The sequence below is a fragment of the Vanessa atalanta genome, chromosome 12, assembly GCF_905147765.1.
Source record: "Vanessa atalanta chromosome 12, ilVanAtal1.2, whole genome shotgun sequence".
Lineage (NCBI taxonomy): Eukaryota > Metazoa > Arthropoda > Insecta > Lepidoptera > Nymphalidae > Vanessa > Vanessa atalanta.
This window is the reverse complement of record NC_061882.1, coordinates 11,118,953-11,141,019: the sequence shown is the minus strand read 5'-3', so window position 1 is coordinate 11,141,019 and position 22,067 is coordinate 11,118,953. Positions and strand designations below refer to the sequence as shown.

At 33.2% G+C, this 22,067-nt stretch overlaps 2 protein-coding genes across 5 annotated transcripts; one reads left to right on the top strand and one right to left on the bottom strand.

Annotated features, from left to right (window-relative positions):
* Nucleotides 1-2: 2 nt before the first annotated feature.
* Nucleotides 3-14,915, bottom strand: LOC125067797 (lon protease homolog, mitochondrial). 2 transcript variants are annotated; one of them, XM_047676578.1, is made up of 16 exons: nucleotides 14,537-14,915; nucleotides 14,136-14,336; nucleotides 13,803-14,064; nucleotides 12,800-13,085; nucleotides 12,173-12,302; nucleotides 11,604-11,744; nucleotides 11,005-11,168; nucleotides 10,183-10,412; nucleotides 9,428-9,620; nucleotides 6,473-6,660; nucleotides 6,226-6,401; nucleotides 5,254-5,419; nucleotides 4,577-4,763; nucleotides 4,310-4,499; nucleotides 4,066-4,215; nucleotides 3-133 (listed from the first exon to the last, which is right to left on the bottom strand). In XM_047676578.1, the coding sequence occupies exons 1-16, from the start codon at nucleotides 14,744-14,746 to the stop codon at nucleotides 110-112; spliced, it is 2,898 nt and encodes a 965-aa protein (XP_047532534.1). In that variant the 5' UTR covers nucleotides 14,747-14,915; the 3' UTR covers nucleotides 3-109. The 2 variants fall into 2 exon arrangements, with proteins under 2 accessions (XP_047532534.1, XP_047532535.1); XM_047676579.1 differs by having other exon boundaries at nucleotides 12,800-13,031; nucleotides 14,537-14,911.
* A 206-nt stretch (nucleotides 14,916-15,121) lies between these two features.
* On the top strand, nucleotides 15,122-21,772 carry LOC125067800 (probable tRNA (guanine(26)-N(2))-dimethyltransferase). Of its 3 annotated transcripts, XM_047676581.1 has the most exons (10): nucleotides 15,122-15,262; nucleotides 15,342-15,602; nucleotides 15,999-16,186; nucleotides 16,375-16,603; nucleotides 19,488-19,636; nucleotides 19,767-19,935; nucleotides 20,291-20,511; nucleotides 20,646-20,783; nucleotides 20,985-21,152; nucleotides 21,546-21,772. In XM_047676581.1, exons 1-10 carry the CDS (start codon nucleotides 15,227-15,229, stop codon nucleotides 21,688-21,690), a joined length of 1,704 nt encoding a protein of 567 aa, XP_047532537.1. In that variant the 5' UTR covers nucleotides 15,122-15,226; the 3' UTR covers nucleotides 21,691-21,772. The 3 variants fall into 3 exon arrangements, with proteins under 3 accessions (XP_047532537.1, XP_047532539.1, XP_047532538.1); XM_047676583.1 differs by lacking the exon at nucleotides 21,546-21,772 and having other exon boundaries at nucleotides 15,143-15,262; nucleotides 20,990-21,130; XM_047676582.1 differs by lacking the exon at nucleotides 15,122-15,262 and having other exon boundaries at nucleotides 15,429-15,591.
* Nucleotides 21,773-22,067: the final 295 nt, after the last annotated feature.

Genomic DNA, 22,067 nt, shown 5'->3' with positions numbered 1-22,067 from the left:
TCTTAAAATAGACTATTTATTAAAATAAAATTTGTTGAAACAAAACAATAATTGTTCTTATTAACGGGATACTGTCCATGAGATTGGCTTCAGTCTTGATCAAATCTGTTTACTGCAATTCACCAACTCTTCTCTATAACATCAAACATACTTATATTCATCATCATATGCATTTATTTTGAATTGGCATGACTGATAATAATAACTGACGTAGTTAAAACTATAAGCCTCTTAAACTGCCTTCGCACAAATTGATTAACCGTAAATTTAAGTTATTTAAATTGAAATACTATTGGGTATACATTTTTTGTATTAGTTTAATTTTTTTTTGTTGATCTACATGTTAATAATGTCATGTATACTACTGGATGCGCTGTCCGGTACTGAGATTTGGCGCACTGAGTTGTGTTCAATTGACCATGAGTTGACCGTTGGTGAAAGCAGCAAATTACTTGTGTTCTTAATAAATTCGAAATATTGTTTTAGTGTACATAATTTAATAATTCCTTATGGTTAGTAACTCATTTATTTCATATTTTCTCGAAAACAAATTATTTTACGAAAATTACATGAATGACAGATATTTTAATATACCATTTCGCTTACTCTGTATTAGGTTTACCTAAGTCGACTAATCTATGTCGATTGTATCTATGTTGTTGTATTGTGCTGGGAGCATTACAAATTAATACCGATATGTCGTCATAGATTAACGAACATACCTAAACCAGATATGCCAATAGCGGAAAAGATAAAAAACTATTTATCTTAACAAGTACTATTAAAAACTACAATTTTTACAAAATTACTGAATATAATTTATTGATACTGTTCAAAATATTCTCTTAGATATCAAGAAAATCAGCCCTGGGCATACATCTTCTCAAGTACCTTAGTATTGTATTTATTTCTGTTTTGTTCGAGGTTCTAACCTAAATCTGTTGTTATAATTACTATCTAGTCACAGTTTTCCTATTAAAGACCCAGATTGTATAAGTTCCTCCGAAGCCAGCGACATTAATATAGATGTTTATAGACAACCATCCACATCAGCTAGTACAAGTATTAATCAGACGTAGAATTAACTGTATTTTATATTGATGATTGATTAAGAGTGTTTTGTGACTATTATTGCTTAAGTTCCAAGGACAGTTCTATTAATCGTATATACTCGGTTTATTTATCAGATTATACACTAACGTAAAATCAGTGATGTTAATATTTTAATTTCAACAATACATAACCACTCATAGAAAATTATTATTCAATAACTTATATATTTTTCAATAAACACAACACGCATTTTAAAAGCAGTTTAATCCAACTGATTAAGCTGAAAATTAGCAAACAGTCAGTACAAAAGTATTGTTGTTCAATTGGAATACTACGTTTTATTGACTTTAAGTTATGTAAATAAAAGCTTTTTGCTACTTACTACCACTAAAAAAGCAAGTGATTAGAAATCAATAAAATATTATTATAATGCATGCTCATGCAGATATTTTTTTATTTTTAAATATCAAACATGCTAAAGATTTACAGACTAAAAGTTGACATGTGTTGCCCAATTTGAAACATCTCATTACACTTAGAAAAATATATTAGTAGTTTGTTAAAATTTTCATGGTTATATAAAAATATATTGTAAATAACTTAATTAAAATAAGAGAAATAGATTTGGGCTTTTAAAGTAAAGGGCAAAAAAAAAACAAAATAAATACTATTTTTTTAATAAAAATCATAACAACATTCACCATATGAATATTAAAAAAAAAAAAAAAAAACAAAAGTATTTACTTTAATTCTATACAAGTTCAACTTATTTATAATAAAAAATATGGACAATTTATACGATGTAGGCATGCAATGCAATTCACACATATGATTGACGAAAAAAACGAAATAAAATGTTTATGAAAATAACTGACATTGTATTCAAAATATATAAACAGCCGTCGCAATAGGGTATTCTACTATGTTTGAAAAAGTACTTGAACATGTTGATTTTTCTAATGGAAAGCCACAAAAAATATATTACGGCAAAATAAACACGCTTTCTTGCCATAAAATAAAATTAAATTTAAAACTTTTGATGACATCAGATTGTTAAAAGCAAAATTCGTGTATTTACGACCGGTAGTCATTCAAAGGTAACAGCTATAAATATTTGGTATTTTATGGAAAAATAATGAATTACAATCGCTATCGTTGGAGTGTCATGTACGAATACTAGCATTAAAACTCCAGAAAAGTTGTTTATCAAAGTGCCAGATGATACTGAAATGACAATTTTTTGCCTATGTGACGCCACATCACGGCGGCTCGTGTTTTAGGTCACGTGATATACAGACTAAAAATTATAAGTATATTTTAATTTTTATCCAATTTCTTAATTTAATTTTAACTACAGGAAATACCCTATTGTTGTAAAATAGAATGTCATTACATATATTACTCAAATTTATGGAAAAAAATTATATATTTATAAAATGGTTATAAATCGGTTTTTAATATTATCCTCATTGTATATATATTTTTAGATAATGTATGATACTTAATATATCATTATATGCGTGGGATTTGAATACTCTTAATACGCTGTAAAGAGAGATGTACACATTTTACATTACTTTTATGCCATCTGTAATTTAACATTCGAAATAAGACGACAAAGTAATTATGTAAGTATACCCCACCACACTTCTTCAAAATATATGATATTCATTCAACTAATGATTTAAACAACAAAAAACCATACTTTTACTTTAACGATGCATTTGAACGGATTGAAATGTATTGCTCTTACACAGACAACGTAAACTTGCAATGAAAAAAGATTTAATGTATAATTAAATATAGAATACTCAAACTCTATATAAACATTCGCACTATAACAAACAATATAAATGTTATTTATAAACATTTTTACAACCTATATACATTGAAAGATTTTAATTAAAAATATAGGTAATCTAGAATAAAATTACTTAGTCTTAAGACTCTTAAAACTAAAATTAGGAAATACGAAAGTATACTTAGAAAGGCAGTCAATTAAAAATTTGTGTATTTATTTGAAACAATTTGCACAAATATCGATATTGACGTCTATCGATTGAATACTATTAATAGTAGTAAATAGTATTGACAGGTCTCCTTTGCAAAATGTAAAGGTTGCTAGGAAGTGTTGCTAGGATTTCGATCCACAAATCGAAAAAAATAAATAAATATCGTTATGACACCTGGGAACGCAAATCGAACGGTAACTACAAATATGTATAAATCGATATACTATTCATTCGATAAGCAGATATTCGATTAATAAATCAGATAGATTCAATTGTAACATTAATTTGCGCGTTATTATCATACATATTAAATTTTTTTTAATCGTTTTGAGCCTCTTGTTATAAAAAAATTACCAAAATAATATTTATAACTAATCTATTTCAATGCGGTGATTAATTTTGGCGCTAATTATGAATCTGATTGATAAACAGGACTACAGATTATTTTTTACATTCACCAAAACACGGTAATTTAGTATTTTAATTTTTGCGTTGTGAAAATTGCACAAATTTTTGTTTTTTTAAATAAATAAAGAAGGATATTTTTATTATATGACATCTGTCAAATGTGTCATGTTATATATCTATTTCCTGGCGGGTAAGACTGGCTTTTCTGCCATGACAGCAAACGACATGACACTATATTTTGCCGTTATGCCCATTTCTGCCTCGATTACTATATATTTCGCTGATAATGCATGTGAATATACGTGCGTGGATGGCACACACAACACATTTTGACGTTTCACATCCCGGCGTCCCGCGACGGCAACCATTTTTTTTAGGGTTAAAATACTATTTAATAAAAGTTTAATTTAACTCCTGTCAAATCAGTATAAATATATCGAGCACTTGTATTGCTGTATCTGTCTTGTGATACTTTATGTCTTTATAAAAGGCATTACATTCTAATGATTCACACAAAACTAAGACTAACTACGACTACATAAAGTACAATTTGCAACAACTATACTCGGAAATATTTATATCAAATCTAAACCTTTTCGTCTTCGAAGGCGATCTTGAACACCTCTTCGTAGTCGCTGACGAAGTGAACGTCGATTTCCTCTTTGATGAACGAGGGTAGGTCGTCGAAATCTCGCCGGTTCTCCTCCGGCAATATGACGCACGTGACTCCCACTCGCTTCGCCTTTAAGTACACAGGTACGATCTCATTAATAAATGTCATTAGTAAATACATCGTGTAAATTCTGTTCAATGGGAACGGAGCCAAGGGCGCTCACCGCGATGATCTTCTCCTTGATGCCGCCGACGGGCAGCACGCGGCCCGTGAGCGACAGCTCGCCCGTCATGGCCACGCGCGCGCGCGCCGGCCGCCGCAGCGCCAGCGACAGCAGCGCGCTGGCCACCGTCACGCCGGCCGACGGGCCGTCCTTGGGCGTGGCGCCCTCGGGCACGTGCAGGTGCAGCTGGCTGCAACGGGGGTCAGGCTCGTGAGCGGCGCGAACGGCGCCAGCGGCGCGAGCGTGGCACTCGTGTGACCGTCTTACCTGGTGTTTAGGAAGTTGTTCTCGGGATAGTACTCGGCGAGGTAGTTCCTGGCGACGGTGAGCGCTATCCGGGCGGACTCCTTCATGACGTCCCCGAGGTGGCCCGTCAGCTCCAGCGTGCCGGGGGTCGGCTTGTCCTCCTTCATCGGGTTGCGGATCGCCGTCTCTATGTACAGCGTGCTGCCACCTGGTGTCCAGATTAAACAATTGTTACTAAAGATATTCACAGGAACAGAAACGATTACCTCTTACAATATATAAAAGTTCCTTATATTTTTGTTGCAATTAACTCAAAATATAAAAGTCAGTAAACGTACCACTTTTGGGCGAAGGCCTTGCACTAAGAGATACCACGATTTCGAATTTATTCCATCACGCTTTTGCTGTTTCATGCCCAAACTAAACCGAATAAATAATTGGAGAAAGTTGGTAAGAACCAAGTTTAAACAAGGAAGAACATCTCCTTTTTATACCTAACGATCAACACTTAAAAGGCGACCGAAGCCCCGTCAACTAGTTTAAACATAAAAGGGCAATACGCTGATTCTAAATGATATAAAATATACAAATTTTAATTTAAACTTATACACACAATATATATTAGGTGAAATTGTATTTATATATTTGCTTGCTATTAATATATTCTTTATTTTATCCCAATTAAGTCCAAAACTCACCCATAGCCGTCCAGGCAAGTCCCATGATTACGCCTGGTGGCGTCTGGTCGTACATGCGGTCGTGCTTGAAGGTCGGCTTCCCGACCAGCTCGGATAAATTACTGTCAGTCACCACCATCTTATCAGATTCTTGCTTCACTATCTTATACGCTACTTTACGAGCAATCTGGAAGATTCAAACTTTGTATTAAATATAAAATTCATTGTAATTTTATGAGAATTACACTCACATATATAATACACATCTGCTATGAACGCGTTTATAAAATGAATTACGGAATTTTATTTCATCATATAAAAATAATATTATAATTGCAATAGTAATTTTGTCTGTCTGTTGCACTGTCAACTGGCAACTGGCAACTGGCAAAACAACTAAAACGAAATTGATAAAATTTGGAATGAAGTAAGCTTGAACTCCAAGGAAGCAGATAGATTACTTTATTATGACCAAGAACTGACGACTAACTCCTAAAACAAGACTGAAGCCGCAGGCGTAAACTAGTATCGTATAACTATTTAATCTATATATTCATACCGCCAATGACAACAAAGTTAAAAATGAATATTTTTTCTTTTGACATTGCTTTGTTTTTTTTTTTTATTGTAATAATGACGAAGTATCACCTCCCCGAGCCTCATTTTTCCAAAATATAGAATCAATGTATCTTATATTTTCGTAAGTAATTATGAATGAATTTCGACCAATGAGCGACTAGTAATAGACGCCTCAAAAATATTTATAAATGGTACAATAATTTCTGAATCAAATCAAATGTCTTTACTCAATATAGAAGCACTACGTACAATATCAAAAGAAATAGCCAGGAGGCCGTCGACTCGTTCCCGGGGTGTGCTACCAATCACGTAAAATCGCCTTTCACACTCAAGTTCCTTAATTTTTTTTTAAATTGGCAACAGATGTGATTTGGCGCGCGAACCGCACCGACGCTTCGGCGACAAGGCGCGTACCTTCTCGATGTGCTTCTGCAGGTTGCGCACGCCGCTCTCGCGGCAGTAGGACCGGATGAGCGCGTGCAGCGCGGCGGGCGTGAGCTCGAGCTGCGCGTCGGCCAGCCCGCAGTTGCGGCGCGCCGTCGGCACCAGGTACTGCTGCGCGATCGCCAGCTTCTCCTCCGCCACGTACCCTGCGGGGGCGGCAGTCGGTGAGCCGGGCTCGAGGGCGCGCGCCACCCCGCCTAAGGGAGACCTCACTCACCGGACATGTCGATGAGCTCCATCCTGTCGCGCAGCGGCTCCGGGATGAGGTCGACCACGTTGGCCGTGCATATGAACAGCACGCGGGACAGGTCGACGGCCACGTCCAGGTAGTGATCTAGGAAGTTGGCGTTCTGTTCCGGGTCCAGGAGTTCCAGGAGAGCTGACGATGGATCGCCGTGGACGCCTCTGTTGGAAGTGATCGTGAAATTAAACTTATTAAATGTACTCGACTTAACCTGTTTACAATTTTAGGCATAAAGAATTTTGCGTGCTGTGATCATGAAACGTTGTATAGTTTGATAAATAAAAGTATTTAAAGTCAAAACCTTGCCAAAGAGGAATGAAAATAGGTATGATAGGAGCCACATTGGAGTACCAAAAAAGAGCGGAAGCAATTTCATATATAGCTAAAGTCGAAAACATTATAAAAACCCTATGACAAAGGTCAGAAGAATAAAATGGACGCAAATTACGACAGAGTCGCTACCGTAGAACGAAAATAGAATTAGAGGTAGACTGATAAAAGATGGACAGAAGATATAAAGATTGTAAGAACAGTCTGGTACAAACGCAACGAACAGAATTAACAGAAGCAGTTCCAAGAGGCTTATGTGTCACAGGACAGCCTTAACACTAAACCCGGGAACCGATCTGCTAGATAAGGATTTCGAATAGTTTAAATTTTTTATTAATATATTTCGTTCCAGCAATAGAGGATTGAATTAATAAATATAATTTATTATATCATAACCAACGAGCGACACCTACCGAATACTTTTTCAGTCATGTTATCCTAGAAAGATATCAGTCAAACGCCGTGGCATATTATTAAATTACTGCAAGATTCACATAAACAAAGTTGGATTTAAAACAATCAGGTTATAATCAGATTACACATAAATAGCTCCCTGAAATAATAAAAGTTTGGTTTAGTAGTGACGTAATAGTCCAGGATCCATAGTCCATTTTTGCACTTGATTACTATCAAGCTAGTGTTTCGTGAGGAGCTTCCTTATGATGAGTCGCCCAACAGTTTCCTGTACTAAAACTCTCGATTGTGGTAGCTAACAGATGTAAAAGGTATAAAATAATAAATATATTTTTATTAAATCCCATTTATCTATAAATTATTTAAGAGCGTAGTTTCTAAGCGTGGGAATTTAATTTAGAACACACACATAGGTACTTTCCAATAATACAGTTGCATTATGCAGTGTATCGTACGCATCCCCGGACAGAATTAGTTGCTTGTTTTAGGTGCAACGAATAAATTAAATTTTCATTGCGCGTTCATAACGTAGGATTTATTAAAATATATTTAATTACGAGTAATGTATTAGCTATAAGGTTGTCACTCGCAAACACAATTATAAATTATTTGTTAGCATAGGGTGCGGTCAGAGTGCATTAAGATGCTTAATATACATTATGATTTTTATTGTTTCAATCGCATTTGTCTAACTAAACAATTAATATTTTCTGGATATTTTAAGGTTGGAAGGTATACCGAATTAGGGCGTAAAGAACATAAATTTTATAAATAAAAATAGGTAAATATTAATCAAATAATTTTTTTTTAACTAACAAAAAACTAAAGCAAAATACTTTTTCTTGGTTAAACAAGTCTTTATTATTAAAAATTTAATTACGTATTTTTATGAAATAATTCAATTAAAATTATTTTATATTACACAAAAATCAGGGGGGTGAGCCGTTGACGGTATCTGGTCATGAAAGGTACTAAGTATAGCATCAATACACAATGGAATGTATATCAACCGTTTTTTCTTAGCACTATGCACTATTTTAATGAAGCATTTAAATAATTAGAAATTAACCAAACGAACTAAACGACATGAGTAATGGTATGAGTTGGCGTTCGTTTTAAATTTCGAATTTAGAAAAAAAAAATAAGCAGGATAGTGCAAACATTACATTACATTCAGGTATATTCAGGTATTCACTATGTTTATTCTTACAATTTTGTACTTTTAATTCGACATTGGGGGAAAGAGGTTACCCTTCGTACAATTTTTAGATTAGATTTTCTTACTATGTGATTAATTATCGCATTTACCTAGTGTATGTACTTAAGTGTAACAAATATATTATAGTTTGTTAACTCGGCTCGAAATAAAAACTGACGTGCTCTCACCTTGGGCTCTGGGGAGGGACTGAAAATTTATTGACAGAAATGTCGAATTTTAAGTCAAAACCGTCAAATTATTTTCTCCATACTAAATAGTGTGGACGACGAATGCCAAAAGTAAGCAATATTTAAATAAAAATTACTATAAAATTGTGTGATATAATAGAAATTGAACATGGTGAATTTATTATTTACACTTTTGTGTCCCCATTTAACCAAAAATACATGTATAAACTAGCTGCTAAATATCTTAAAAATGTTAATAGAAAAGGTCGATTTCAGTATTTGGAGTGATGTTGACGATGAATTTACTAAGTTATTGATATATATTTTATAAATATGATCCGGTGAAACCTGAGATATATCTATTCACATAATGAATGTATTTTTTTATCCATAATCAATACTCCAGTTTTAAGATATTTTGAAAATAGTAAGCGCTATTTTAGCGTTCCGCAAGGACTGTCCTCTTAACTCGTTAAAATGATTAATATCCAGCAGATTATTTTTACTTAGTTAATATTTATATTTAATAGTCACATTGTCCTAATTGCGTGGCACGTTATCGCGGTGGTCCAATTGAATACGTATTTGGAATTCATAAAATTAAAAATATATTTATTTTCTGTATATTGCTAGTACAGCTAAATCACACCCACCCATGTTAGTGTCAACCATAAACGTTTTTCAGCTGACCACATATTTTATTCTACTCTTGGGCAATAATTTCTAGAAATATTTTATGTGCTGGTAAATAGTTATAGAGTTTACCGAAGAAGTCAAAAACAATGAACATCAACTTACTTTCCAATTTTGTCCACTTCATCGATGAGTACGAGAGGGTTCTCCGTGCCAGTCTTCTTCAGGCACTGTACAAGTTTCCCCGGCATGGCGCCCACATAGGTCCGTCTGTGGCCTTTTATCTCGGCAACGTCTGTCATCCCTCCCACCGAGAATCTGAAGTACTGCCTGTTGAGGGCTCTGGCGATTGAACGAGCTGAAAATATATTTATTTTTATGAATTCGTTGATATATGGCGGGTATAGATCCATTTTCTTTGAAGGCACGCCTGTTTACAAATTCAATTTAACATTGAATTTTTTGTGTGTTTGAGTGACGCTCGTTCTAACTAGACGTCTCAGTGTGCGTAAGACGACTTAGATATAAAAAAAAAAACAATAATATTATATTTGTATAATAAGTTGATTTATTAAAAAAAATATGAATAGTAGTATTAAAATTTTATTTATCGACATAAAAAAATTGTTTAAAACGATTCTAATTTTATTCTGGAGATATTTCGGCAAAAGTTGTATTTTTTGCTCAAAATAACTCTTAAATGTTTCTATCATGACGAGTTCTAAACTTCATCAAAAGATTTTGCTTTCTCATAGTTCACCCTACCGACAACAACTGTTGTGTAACACTTTCCAATTCGAATTCGAAAAGTTAGTGAACCATTGTAATTTCTGCCATAAGGGATATGACATATTAGACTCCATATTTGGTTTGGATTAAAAAATAACCTTATCGATACGTAAAAGCATTAAATATATTACCTATACTAGTTTTTCCAACACCAGGTGGTCCATGGAAGCATAGTATCTTTCCCTGAGTACTCCCCTTAAGCTGTGACACGGCAATGAACTCCAATATCCTCTTCTTGATATCCTCCATTCCGTAATGATCTTCGTCGAGGATAACTTGAGCCTCTTCTAGTTTAAGGTTCTCTTCGGATGTCACCCCCCATGGTAAGGAGGTCAGCCAGTCGAGGTAGCACCGTGTAACACTATCATTAATAAAAAATATTTTTGTTTTTAATGTGCAAAGATTTAACCGTCACTTAGATATTATAACAAATGAATGACAGATGATCCTAAAAAAATCTTAACCGTAAATATTAAAATAGGCATATGGCGTTTTATTTTTTATGTATGGTCACACTGCTCATTGGTGTACAAAATGTAGCCATATTGTTTAAAATTGAATAACCGGTAAGAACAGTAAGTAACTGGTACCTACTAGATGAATACAAGGTCTTACTACAATTCAATAATTTTAGTCACTCTTTCCCCGCTAAATGCTACGCAGCAAATGAAACCAAGTGTATTATCATACTTGGTTTCCCATGGCACTCATTAAGCTCAATGTTTATTTTGCATTTTAAAAATTATATTCAGTATAAAAATTGACCAACATTTTATACGTCGAAAACATAATTAACTAAAGATATGATCGCAGTCAAAATTCAATAGAAGGTATTAAATGGAAGCATAGTAAGCAAATTAATAAAACAAAACTACCACAAACAGTTCAACATGTCCAAAGTAATGGAATAAATTCATGAAGTGAAATATGGGACGTCTTATCTGTTCACTCACTTGAACTCCGAGCTGTGGCTCTCCAGGAAGTTGAGCTTGTTGAGTTCCTCGTCTATGACCGTCTGTACGGCTTGCGGGACTTTTTTGTCCGCGAGACGCTCTCGAAACTTATCACCGATGGCATCTTTATCGTCTTTTTCTAGACCGAGCTCCTTTTTTATGACCTGTTGTTTTTTTTTTTATTATACAGTTTCTCTATAGAATAACATTTTAGAATTATACCGTTAATTAAAAATAGAGCACAATTATTTTTATAACAAATACCACGACTACAGCATTCTGTAGTAATTTTTAGAAAAAAAATACACTGACAAAAATAGTTTTGAGCATAATTTGTTGTGAAATATTACTTCTAATCAACTACGAAGTGAATATGAGGTCAATCCTGTTGGAGCATAGCACCAAGATCTTTTGAAATCTGCACGCAAAACCGCCTCCAATTCAGTTGACCAATGTTTGCTACCAATGACACACAAACTTGGCCTAAACAGGCATTGGCCTACCCCAACGAGTACTTAAGACATTTACGATTATAAGATTTTTGTAATTTCTGGTACATTTTATAATAGTTGGAACAAAATGGGGTAAAACTTAATAACCTTTAGCTGTTCATGGAGTATATATTTGCGGTGCTGCTGTTTGACTTTCTCTTCAACTTCCTTGCCTATCTTCTGTTGCAACTTCGACAGTTCGTATTCTTTCTTCAGCAGCGATAATGACATCATCAGACGTTTTGGTATCTAAATTTTAAAGAATCTGATTATTACTGATATAACGCAATAATATTTGAAACGATATTATAGTAATATTTTTATATATTGAGACCGAAGTTTAAAACATTTGTAATAAGATTAAAATTCAAAATCGAAAACGTTATTAATTTTTTCTTCACAGATAACTTATCACAGTTAATTTGGTTGAAGTAAAAAGCCAAAAATTTAAAGATTCGCCCCAAAAGACCTGGTCAAAAATGGACAACAGAGACGACATAACAAAATAGGATTTGTTTATGCAAATTTCTAGAATAATTAAACAGTAGAAGTCATTTTAAATTTCAAAAGGATCATTTTCAAGAATCCTCGCTATGTAGACTGGTACAAGTACTTTTGGAGATTATAGGGCTCATAGTAAGGGGAGGGCATAGAGGGATATGTAGCGCAGGACGCACGTCCATCTCCTCGAGCACGGCCTGCAGCTCGTGCGGCTCGGCGCCCGTGAGCGAGGCGCCCAGGTCGCTGAGGTACACCGGGTTGTCCACCACGCGCTGCCCCTGCGCCAGCATGTGGTGCAGCGACTCCCTGCGCACACCATTCGCAGCTAAATATACTAAGTTGGCTTTTACAAGCTCTTTGGGGTCGACATTTTACGCCACTATACTAAAAGTTAACCACCGGTTCGGAATGTAGATTCCACCGAGAAGAACCGGCAAGAATCTCAGCCATTATTACGCTTCTTTCAAAATTTGCAATACAAAATGATGTTAGTTAAATGTAGTTATATATCCTGCCTGAAAGTCAACAATTACTAGCTCCATACTTTTTAAAACTACATCTTGTGTTGAATAAAATTTTTTTTTAACAAATACTCTGAATTTATGTATCTGTAAAGTTAATAATATCGGCTGAATTTATAAAAGCTTATATCTACAAATATTACACTAAATTCAATTACTAATTAATTCTCCACTCGTTTAACACAATTCTAATTAGCCTATCGTCCAATCAGTTACATGTAAATAGGATAAGAAAGGTATTTCCCCATTTGTAACATTATATAGAAGCGATTTTCACATTACCTGTAGAGTGGATTCATGTTGATGATGTCCCGGATGGTCTTGATAATTTCCTGTGTGAGCGCTTTCACCTCCTCGTTCTGCTGGAACTTTTCGTGCATTAAATTCTCAACTTTGACCATCATGACTTGATCGGGTGGAGTTTTCTTCGTCTCCTTCTCCCCCTCCGAATCGGAGTCGTTGCGTTGTCGTCTCGAATTGCGATGCTTCCGTCTTCGTCTCTCTGCATCTGATTCTTCACGGGTAACGTTAAATTCGACGTTAAATACCGGAAACTTAAGCTTCATTTCTGAAATTATTTATTTCAGAATTGAAGCTGCAAGTTTTATCACAGCCACATTATTATTAACATATTAGAAAATTATGTAAGTCAGACACAAATATTCCTAATATAATATATATAATCTATACAATATATATCACATAAAAAATATCAAGCAAAAATTAAATTGTAATATAGCACTCATTACAATTATCTAGGAACTTGCCTGCATACACAATTACACACAATAGTTGTCTTAATAAGATTTTATAAGCTTTAATCAAAAGCTATTTATATTATATATAAATATATTTTATAATTTACATGCATACATGGTGTGTGATCTCTGTAAATTTGCCATAAGAATTACGAATACTTTTTTCTACTTTCAATTGTTAGTATAATAAGGCCAAATGTTAAAAAAGAACTATAAACCACTTCTATTTAGTTGATTGAGAACCTTTCACATTTTTTTTAATCAAAGCGCTAAAGCACATTGCAATATCCTTTTAATTCTTTTGTTGTAAACAAATATTCTAGACAACCACAACAACACTATTGAAAATGACTATACAAATATTCAATTAAATCACATATTTATATTATATTATTAAAATATATCATATTCATTACATTTTAACAAAATTTTAATTAATTTCAGATAATATACTTTGCTATGAGAATTTAACATCATTACAAATCAGAGTAACAATTAATATCTATATGCTTGTAATATATTCTTACCAGCTGGTCCCGTTTCAACTTCATCCTCAACAAACTGGCCTGTTATCTTTATCCGACGATGTGCCATGACAACTAGACGTAACTTATAGTCCATGTCTTGCATTTCATGGATTTGTGCGAACACACCAACTTGATGTAAGTCATCTAAATTTGAAACAACGTCAGATTTCTCATCTTCCTTTTTACGTAAGAATATACCAATGTAGGGCTGATTTAATTTCACTTTTCTTCTTATTAAATCTATAAGAGCGGGGTTTGAGATCTGAAATAACAAAATTAAGGTTAAGACAAGTTTTTATTTAAAAAAAAAAAATATTTAGATGTATAACTCACTTCTATTAACTTTATAAATCTTGGGAAGACTGGATTTCTATTTATAGCTATGACTGGAACCTGAGGCCAAACTTCTGGCACTGCTACCGTTGCTGGCAACTGGCTGGAAAACAGTGGGGTCTCTTCCTTGACATCCACAATAGGCTCATCCTCTTCTGGATCATTTTTATTGCCAGTCGAATATTGTCTTCGGTTACAAAACTAAAGTAATAAAATTACAAATGTATATATTTTACACAACTTATAGAAACTGCTGAATTAAATATTCATTGATTCAAAATATGTACTTATAAATAAATAATTTGATTTAAAATGAGAAAATTGTTAAGATTATTTATATGAGAATTATGGAAAAAACAGAGGCTTAAATATTTTCTTTAAAAATATACCAAAATACTAACTGAATTCATAAGTAGAAAATCATTGTTGTGACTACAAATTTGAGTATTTCTTGTTCCATAGGGTTTTATACTGTTTATTAATGCCTTTTCTGCCGGCCTGAGGTGTAAATGTGATGCAATTTTTGTTACATTGCGAGATATTTGAATTGACTTTCTTAAGGCCGGGTTAAAAAGGACTGTGTTCCTCACTATCGCACTCGCAGTGTGCATTTTCCACTTTATTTATTATACTGTATCCCACATAAAGAAGTTTTTCTAGAGCTGTAGATTATTATTTAATATTTATGAAAGGTTATTTTTCCAGATTATTCAAAGTTCAAGCCTCTTGTCAAATTTGACAATATCAATTTTTGACACTGCATTTGATAAGAGCTTGATAAAACATTTTCGTTTAAAAATAAGAAAAGGAATCTATTTATGTTTCTCTATATTCGTGCAGTTATACTATGCTACTTGTATTAAACTAACATAATACACACATTCTATTTAAATCAATTAATTTCTAAATATGATAGTCTTCAATGTGCTGCCCACCGGCACTTTTTCAAATGTCAAAATTTACTATTTACACCATTTACACCTCAAGTTTCAAGTCTCAACATTTGACATAAGCATAACCAGTACCCATGGCATCAATGTGGCTTTTTTTATTACTTGATTAATTTTACGAATACAATTCTTTAGTTATATATGAAGTACTTACAAATATTGAAAAAACAGTTTTCGGTCAGTATACTAAATACTCCTTTCACTATTTACTAATATAGACATTCAATAATAAATAATTAACCTTTATAACTATTAGACAATTATGAAAATGGAAGCAGCAGCAACTGTGAATCTTGATAAAAAATGCATAAAAGAAGGCCAAGCTGAAATCCATTTGACTACTGAAAAAGTTTTCTACAACCCCGTACAAGAATTTAACAGAGATTTGAGTATAGCTGTGTTAAGTGTGTTTACACAAGATTATAAAGCAGAAAAGATTGCTAAAGGAAGAAAAAATGTGAAGAATTTGAGCGAAAATATAGTTAAAGATGCTGTGGGAACTGGAGGTAATATTGAGGTCTGTTTTGTACTGTGCATTACTTTTTAAATGTCTACATAATTTTAGTTATTAAGTATTTTAAATAATAAAAAGGGCACTTTTACCAGTAAAATACATTTATATAGTTTGTGCATATGGTTAGAAATAACTAAAGATGTGTATATTAGTAACCTTATTAACTATCTAGATATTAATTACCTTTTTGTATAACTATGAGGCTACAGATATTGAGTTTTTTATAAATTTATTATGAGGTTCAGGTGCTTCTTTAGAACTGCCTGACACATACATATTGTTGTTGCTTCAACATATTTAGTTAATATTACATGTAGAAATTGATCATTAACTTAAGCCGTATCGTATATGTTTCAGCCATCTTTTAACATATTAAAAAAATATTTATTTTTATTACAGGTTCCAGTTACTATCTTAGAGGCTTTATCTGCAACTGGACTGAGAAGTATCAGATATGCAAAAGAAATACCTGATACAACTAAAATTCTAGCCAATGACCTATCAGAGCAAGCTGTTGAAACAATAAAAGCTAATATTGTACATAATGGTGTGGAATCTTTGATTGACACTAGCCACGATGATGCATGGTAAGTCTTTATTTAATTATTTATGTTATTTGTCAGTACTTAATGATGCAAATATGTTTATTAAAAAAAAAAAAACTTGTACTATTTGTAATTTTTTTTATTATAATATATAGATTAAAAAAAAATTATATTTATAATTTTACAATTTCTTTTATAAAAGGAGGTGGTTCATGAATTATATTTTTTAGCATGCTCATGTATAAACACAAGCATCCAGCGAAAAGGTTTGCAGCCATTGATTTAGATCCATATGGCTGTCCATCTATATTCCTTGACTCTGCTGTCCAAAGTGTTCAAGATGGAGGCCTCTTACTTGTGACAGCAACTGACATGGCCGTTTTGGCAGGAAACTCACCAGAAACATGTTATAGCAAATATGGTGCTATTAGTCTTAAAACCAAATGTTGTCATGAAATGGTATGAATTAAACCACTTATTATATATATTTTAAAATCTAGACACGCGGTAGCGTGTCAGCCAAGTTCTAGTAACAGAACTGGCGTGCAGCACCGTGTGTAATATTACACGAACCATTTGGAGCCACTTTTGACCTTCTCATAACTCAAAAACTATTTGACGTAAATGTGTCAAATTTGGCTCATATATTGAGACTCGCGAGATACATATGTGTTCCAAATTTCATAAACGCATCTCAAATGGTTATTTAGATATTAACGTCTAAAAATCGTCATTTTTATCACTGACTGACCTATAGATCAAAACTATAACCTACTTCCAGGTGACCTAGAAAGTTGAAATTTGGCATGCAGGTAGATAATTAGGCCAATATAAAGGAAAAAATCTGAAATTGGTAATTTTTTATCATTTTATTATAATTTTTCATTTTATTGGGTCTATAGGAACACTTATATACTTAGTTCCTGTAATAACTGTAATAAAAAAAATGATGTAAGAACCAGCAATCAAAATTTATGACAGCCGGTGTTAATGTGGATTTTAAGGTTTTCTCGTGAATATATAACAAGTTGAATACCACCCTTAAGTTTTTTAAATCCAAATATTTCCGTTTTATTACTTATGAGTATAGCCGACTTTCATATTTATTACGTTATTAACTAGCATTTAGCGTGTATCAATGGTACAAAATTATTATAATTAAAAAAATAATAATAATAAGCATTTCGGTACACGGCGCACGACGCGACGCCGGAGCAGCGGGATGGAGCGTTGCAATTAAACCTTAACGCGGACGTGTCTGAGCGAGTGGCCACCGTGCTCATAAGAATTATTTCAATGCCTTCCGATGGAAGCTGCCTAGTCTATTCGATTGAATATTTTTTGTTTGAATATACTAGTATACAACAATAAAATAGGTTTCGAGAGACTTTAGTAGAGTATGTATATCGTAACAGGAATGATTTAAGTTTGTACTCTAGCGCTACAAACGGTGATCCTTATTGCTGGGAAGAACAGTATCGAGCAAGCATGCTGATGTCAGCAAAGGACTGGTGAATGGGTCCAATGGAAAAATAGAGATCCCCAATGTACCTTACATTGGGGACGTCGACAACAGCAATAGCGCACGCAAAATAACAATTCAATTTAAACATAATTTAATTTGCGAACTAGAAGTCAATACCAAGTTACAGATATTAAGTTATGTACAATGTACATATATGTTCAAAGGAAACAATTCTCTATTTGCTTATCATATTCTACTACTATACACAAATCACAAGGCCTTCGCCTTGACGGTGCTCTTTTCGACATAGGCTCCTCTATATTAAGTAAAGAGCAGGCTTACGTTGGCCTCTCTAGAGTTAGAGAGAGAACTTAGATGGAGTATATCTTATCAATTTAGGTCGAAGTCAAATCAAGACACAAGAGAGCTCTATTGTAGAATACAACCGTCTGCGCACGTTATACCACCCCTACTTGGGCAAATTAAGTATAAACAGAAAACGCGTAAAAAATCCGGTCACTGAATGGGCAATTCATTCGAATATTTGAGAGGTACCTACATGAAAAATAAGAACGTATCAAAAAAAAGACAATTATACCCCGTAAACATAGGAAAATAGAATAGTTTAACAAAAACCATTTGGTATTAATTTTGTTATTAATAAGTACCTACTAATAATTTATATACAAAAAGTAGTGATATCCCATAAAAACATAAATGTAAAAATGAGAGCCAAGTTAAATATTATGATGTATACCTTGGTTGTTGTCTTCAACGACAAAAGAAGTGAGATCTAAATTTGTGCCAAGTTAAATAGTCCTTTCTGAAATTTATTTATAACTACATAAAATATCATTTCTTCTTATAACTTGGGATAATATATTGTTGCCTAAGGTCTGACTTGGCTAGTTCTCATATACGAATTATATTATAGCCTTCGTAAGTTCTAAGCCTTTACAAATGAATTATAAACACAAATTAAGCACGCAAATATTCAATGGTACTTGTCTAGATATGAACTCGCAATATCTGGTTAAGCTTCATGTTTTCTAGTGTCTGGACCATCGCAGCTCTTAATGTACGTTAATACTAACTAAGCAATACTGAGATGTCCTCCATTCTTCTTAGATGTGCTGATTTATAATTTGTTATTCTAATCACAAACTACAATTTGTGTTTATAAACATATAAGAACTAGCCAAGTCAGACTTTAGGCAACAATATATTACCCCAAGTTATAAGAAGAAATGATATTTTATGTAGTTATAAATAAATTTCAGAAAGGACTATTTAACTTGGCACAAATTTAGATCTCACTTCTTTTGTCGTTGAAGACAACAACCAAGGTATACATCATAATATTTAACTTGGCTCTCATTTTTACATTTATGTTTTTATGGGATTAAAATAACACAAAGATACAGAACCAGAAACAAACTATAAAAACATTATAAATGGTCTCTATATTAACACTGATGAGTTATTTTATATATTTTATTTCAATTTTAAATGGACATAGTTAATGTCCATTTAAAATTGAAATATTATTTTATATGGAAATTAATTATGTCCATTTAAAATTGAAATAAAATAACAATATAAAATATTTTTCCCACATGGCAAGTTGGTTAGGGTAGGCAGTGTAACTACAGACACAAGGGACATACCATTTTACTTCTATTAAATTCTATTAAATGATTCAGTCAAATCAAAATAGAATTTAAATCACATTTACATATTAAAATAAGAAATGCCATAAGTTTGAAATATTTTTGACAAATTATTATTAATCTCTTTTAAAATAAACAACATATGTATAAATAGAATAAAATTTATTTTAAATTAGTTGCTAGTTGATAATTTTGTTTATTGTTGTAGGCTTTGAGAATACTATTACAGTGCATAGAGCAACATGCAAACAGATATAGCCGTTATATAGTACCATTATTGAGTATATCTGCTGATTTTTACATAAGAGTATTTGTCAAGATTTACTCTGGTGCGATACACTGCAAGAAAAGTACAAGGTAGGTTTTTATTGAACAAACTACTCAGTGTACTCTAAATAAATATTAAATATTTATAGTAATATGAAATTATAATTTTCAATGATTATTTTGCAGTGGAGTCCTCAAAAATATTATGTGTCATTTTCAGTAAATTGTCTATGGTGTACCACTGTGTGGGCTGTGACAATACAGTACTTCAACCCCTTGGAGGATTCAAGCCTAATCCAACTGAAAAGAATCCTGATCAAATGAAAGCTTTTCTCCCTTCAGCACCACCTGTCGGCGAACATTGTGAGCACTGTAACCAACGGCATCATGTAAGGATTTATTTCTTTGATTAATTGTGAGATATTCAATAATTTATTTATTTTTTTAAATCTATGTTTTTTAAATCTATAGTTATAAAGAGATTCAACACTAAATTTTCGATTCTGCTATTCAATATTAATAATAATTAAAAATAAACAATTCTATAGTGCTGCTAGGATATGGATTTTTTTGTATCGATCAATAACTCATTAATTTTATATTTTTTTGTCATTATTATCATTACATAAGATGTGATGCAAATTTTTATTATAATTTGTCACTTACTACTAATAACACACGTGACTTATCCATGCAACTTTAAAAGTGCTTATAAACTGAACTAAGTATTATAATTTCTTTAAGTTAGGTGGTCCTATTTGGTCGGCACCTATTCACGATGAGCTCTTTGTCACCCGAGTGTTGAGTCATGTGGAAGAAAATCCTCAGCTATTTGGTACAGCGAAGCGTATACAGGGAATCCTCTCAATGGTCAGAGAGGAACTAGTGGATGTTCCACTCTACTATACACTTGATAAGTTATTTGGAAGAGTGCACTTGGAAACTATGCCAATGTTGGTTATGAGGTATGATTTTTTTTAATTATAATATTTATTTAGGAAAGGACCATGAATAGTTTTTGGTATAAGGCACTAAAATTTATGTTTGATAATAATGTTTAATAAAAATAGTATCAATATATTATTTTTTATTCTCTAAGGTCGGCTTTGCTGAACGCGGGCCACCGGGTGTCGTACTCGCACGCGGCGCGGCTGTCCGTGAAGACGAACGCGCCCGCGCGCTTCGTGTGGGACGTCGTGCGCCACTGGCGCAGCTTGCGGACTGACGTCACGCACAAGTGAGCACACACTTGCGTACATATTGCTACTATCGCGCCACTGGGCTTACCATTTAACATTGCGAAGACAAAACCATACTTAAGCTTAACTTTGCACAGACCAACTATTGACTACTAAGTAAATAAACCTATCGGTTACCGTATTTAAAGCATAATTAGTAATATATTTTTGCAAATTACGTCCAAGTTAATTTTTTCCAGGATAGAATCTGACCCGGTGGCTAAATATATCCTGAGCCAGGACGTCACCAGCTCGGTGGACCTGAGCGAGCGTCCGGACGCCAACCCCAACAGCCGGCGCCACGGGCGGCTGCGCTTCCAGTACAACCCCGCGCCGCACTGGGGGCCTGGCGCGCGCGCCGCCGTCAAGTGAGTACATTACTTCGACCTAGTCACAGCTTGTATGTCAAGTAAACGACTCCATGTCCGTGTTTGTTCCAATATGGATAAATATGTAAGGGATTGGAAAAAAATGTGTAGTTTATTTAAGCGCTTTGTTTCAGTACTGTGATGGTAAGATCGCAAAAATTAGGACATTATTGTTTCCTTGTGCTCCTTGGGAGAGAGAAAGGACTCAATGTGATATAGAGAGATTGACTATTGGTGCTCTTTGATTGCTTCTAGTTACATATTATTTAAAATTATAAAATCTTATTAGAGCCATAATCCTGAAAGCATATTTGTTATAATCATGTCAAAATAATACATTTTGACATGGTTAAGTATTTTATAGTATGTAATAATTCAACGGTATAATTTCAGTGTTGGTGAAGGAAAAATGTCTAAAGCTATACGCAATCAAAACAAAAAAAACAAGGAGAAGCGAAATGAAAAACGAGGTCATTCACCTGAGGACGAGGAATCGCGTAAAAAGTGTAACACCGACGATATCGACACAACTGTGTAAATACAATAAACATGAACATGTCGTTTGGCTTATAGTTAAACTTAGTTTATATTCATAAAGAGTTATATTAAAAATTATAATTCAGAAATGTTGTTTTCATCGTCGTATACCTAAAATGAAGATAATCTATACTTGTTTTTTTACAAATTTGTTATAATATCCGAATTTCAAAATAATTTTTACATAACCCATTGACCTAAATAAGAGAATAAAATTTAATATATATATGTGTAACTTATATTCATTTGTAAAATTTGCTACAAAATAAGTTTCAATTGGATTTATTTTATAATATTTTACCTGTCTTCTAGCTATTCTCAAGAATCACTACGTACATAGACTCGTAAAAGACATTTTATAAACTATTATATTATAGT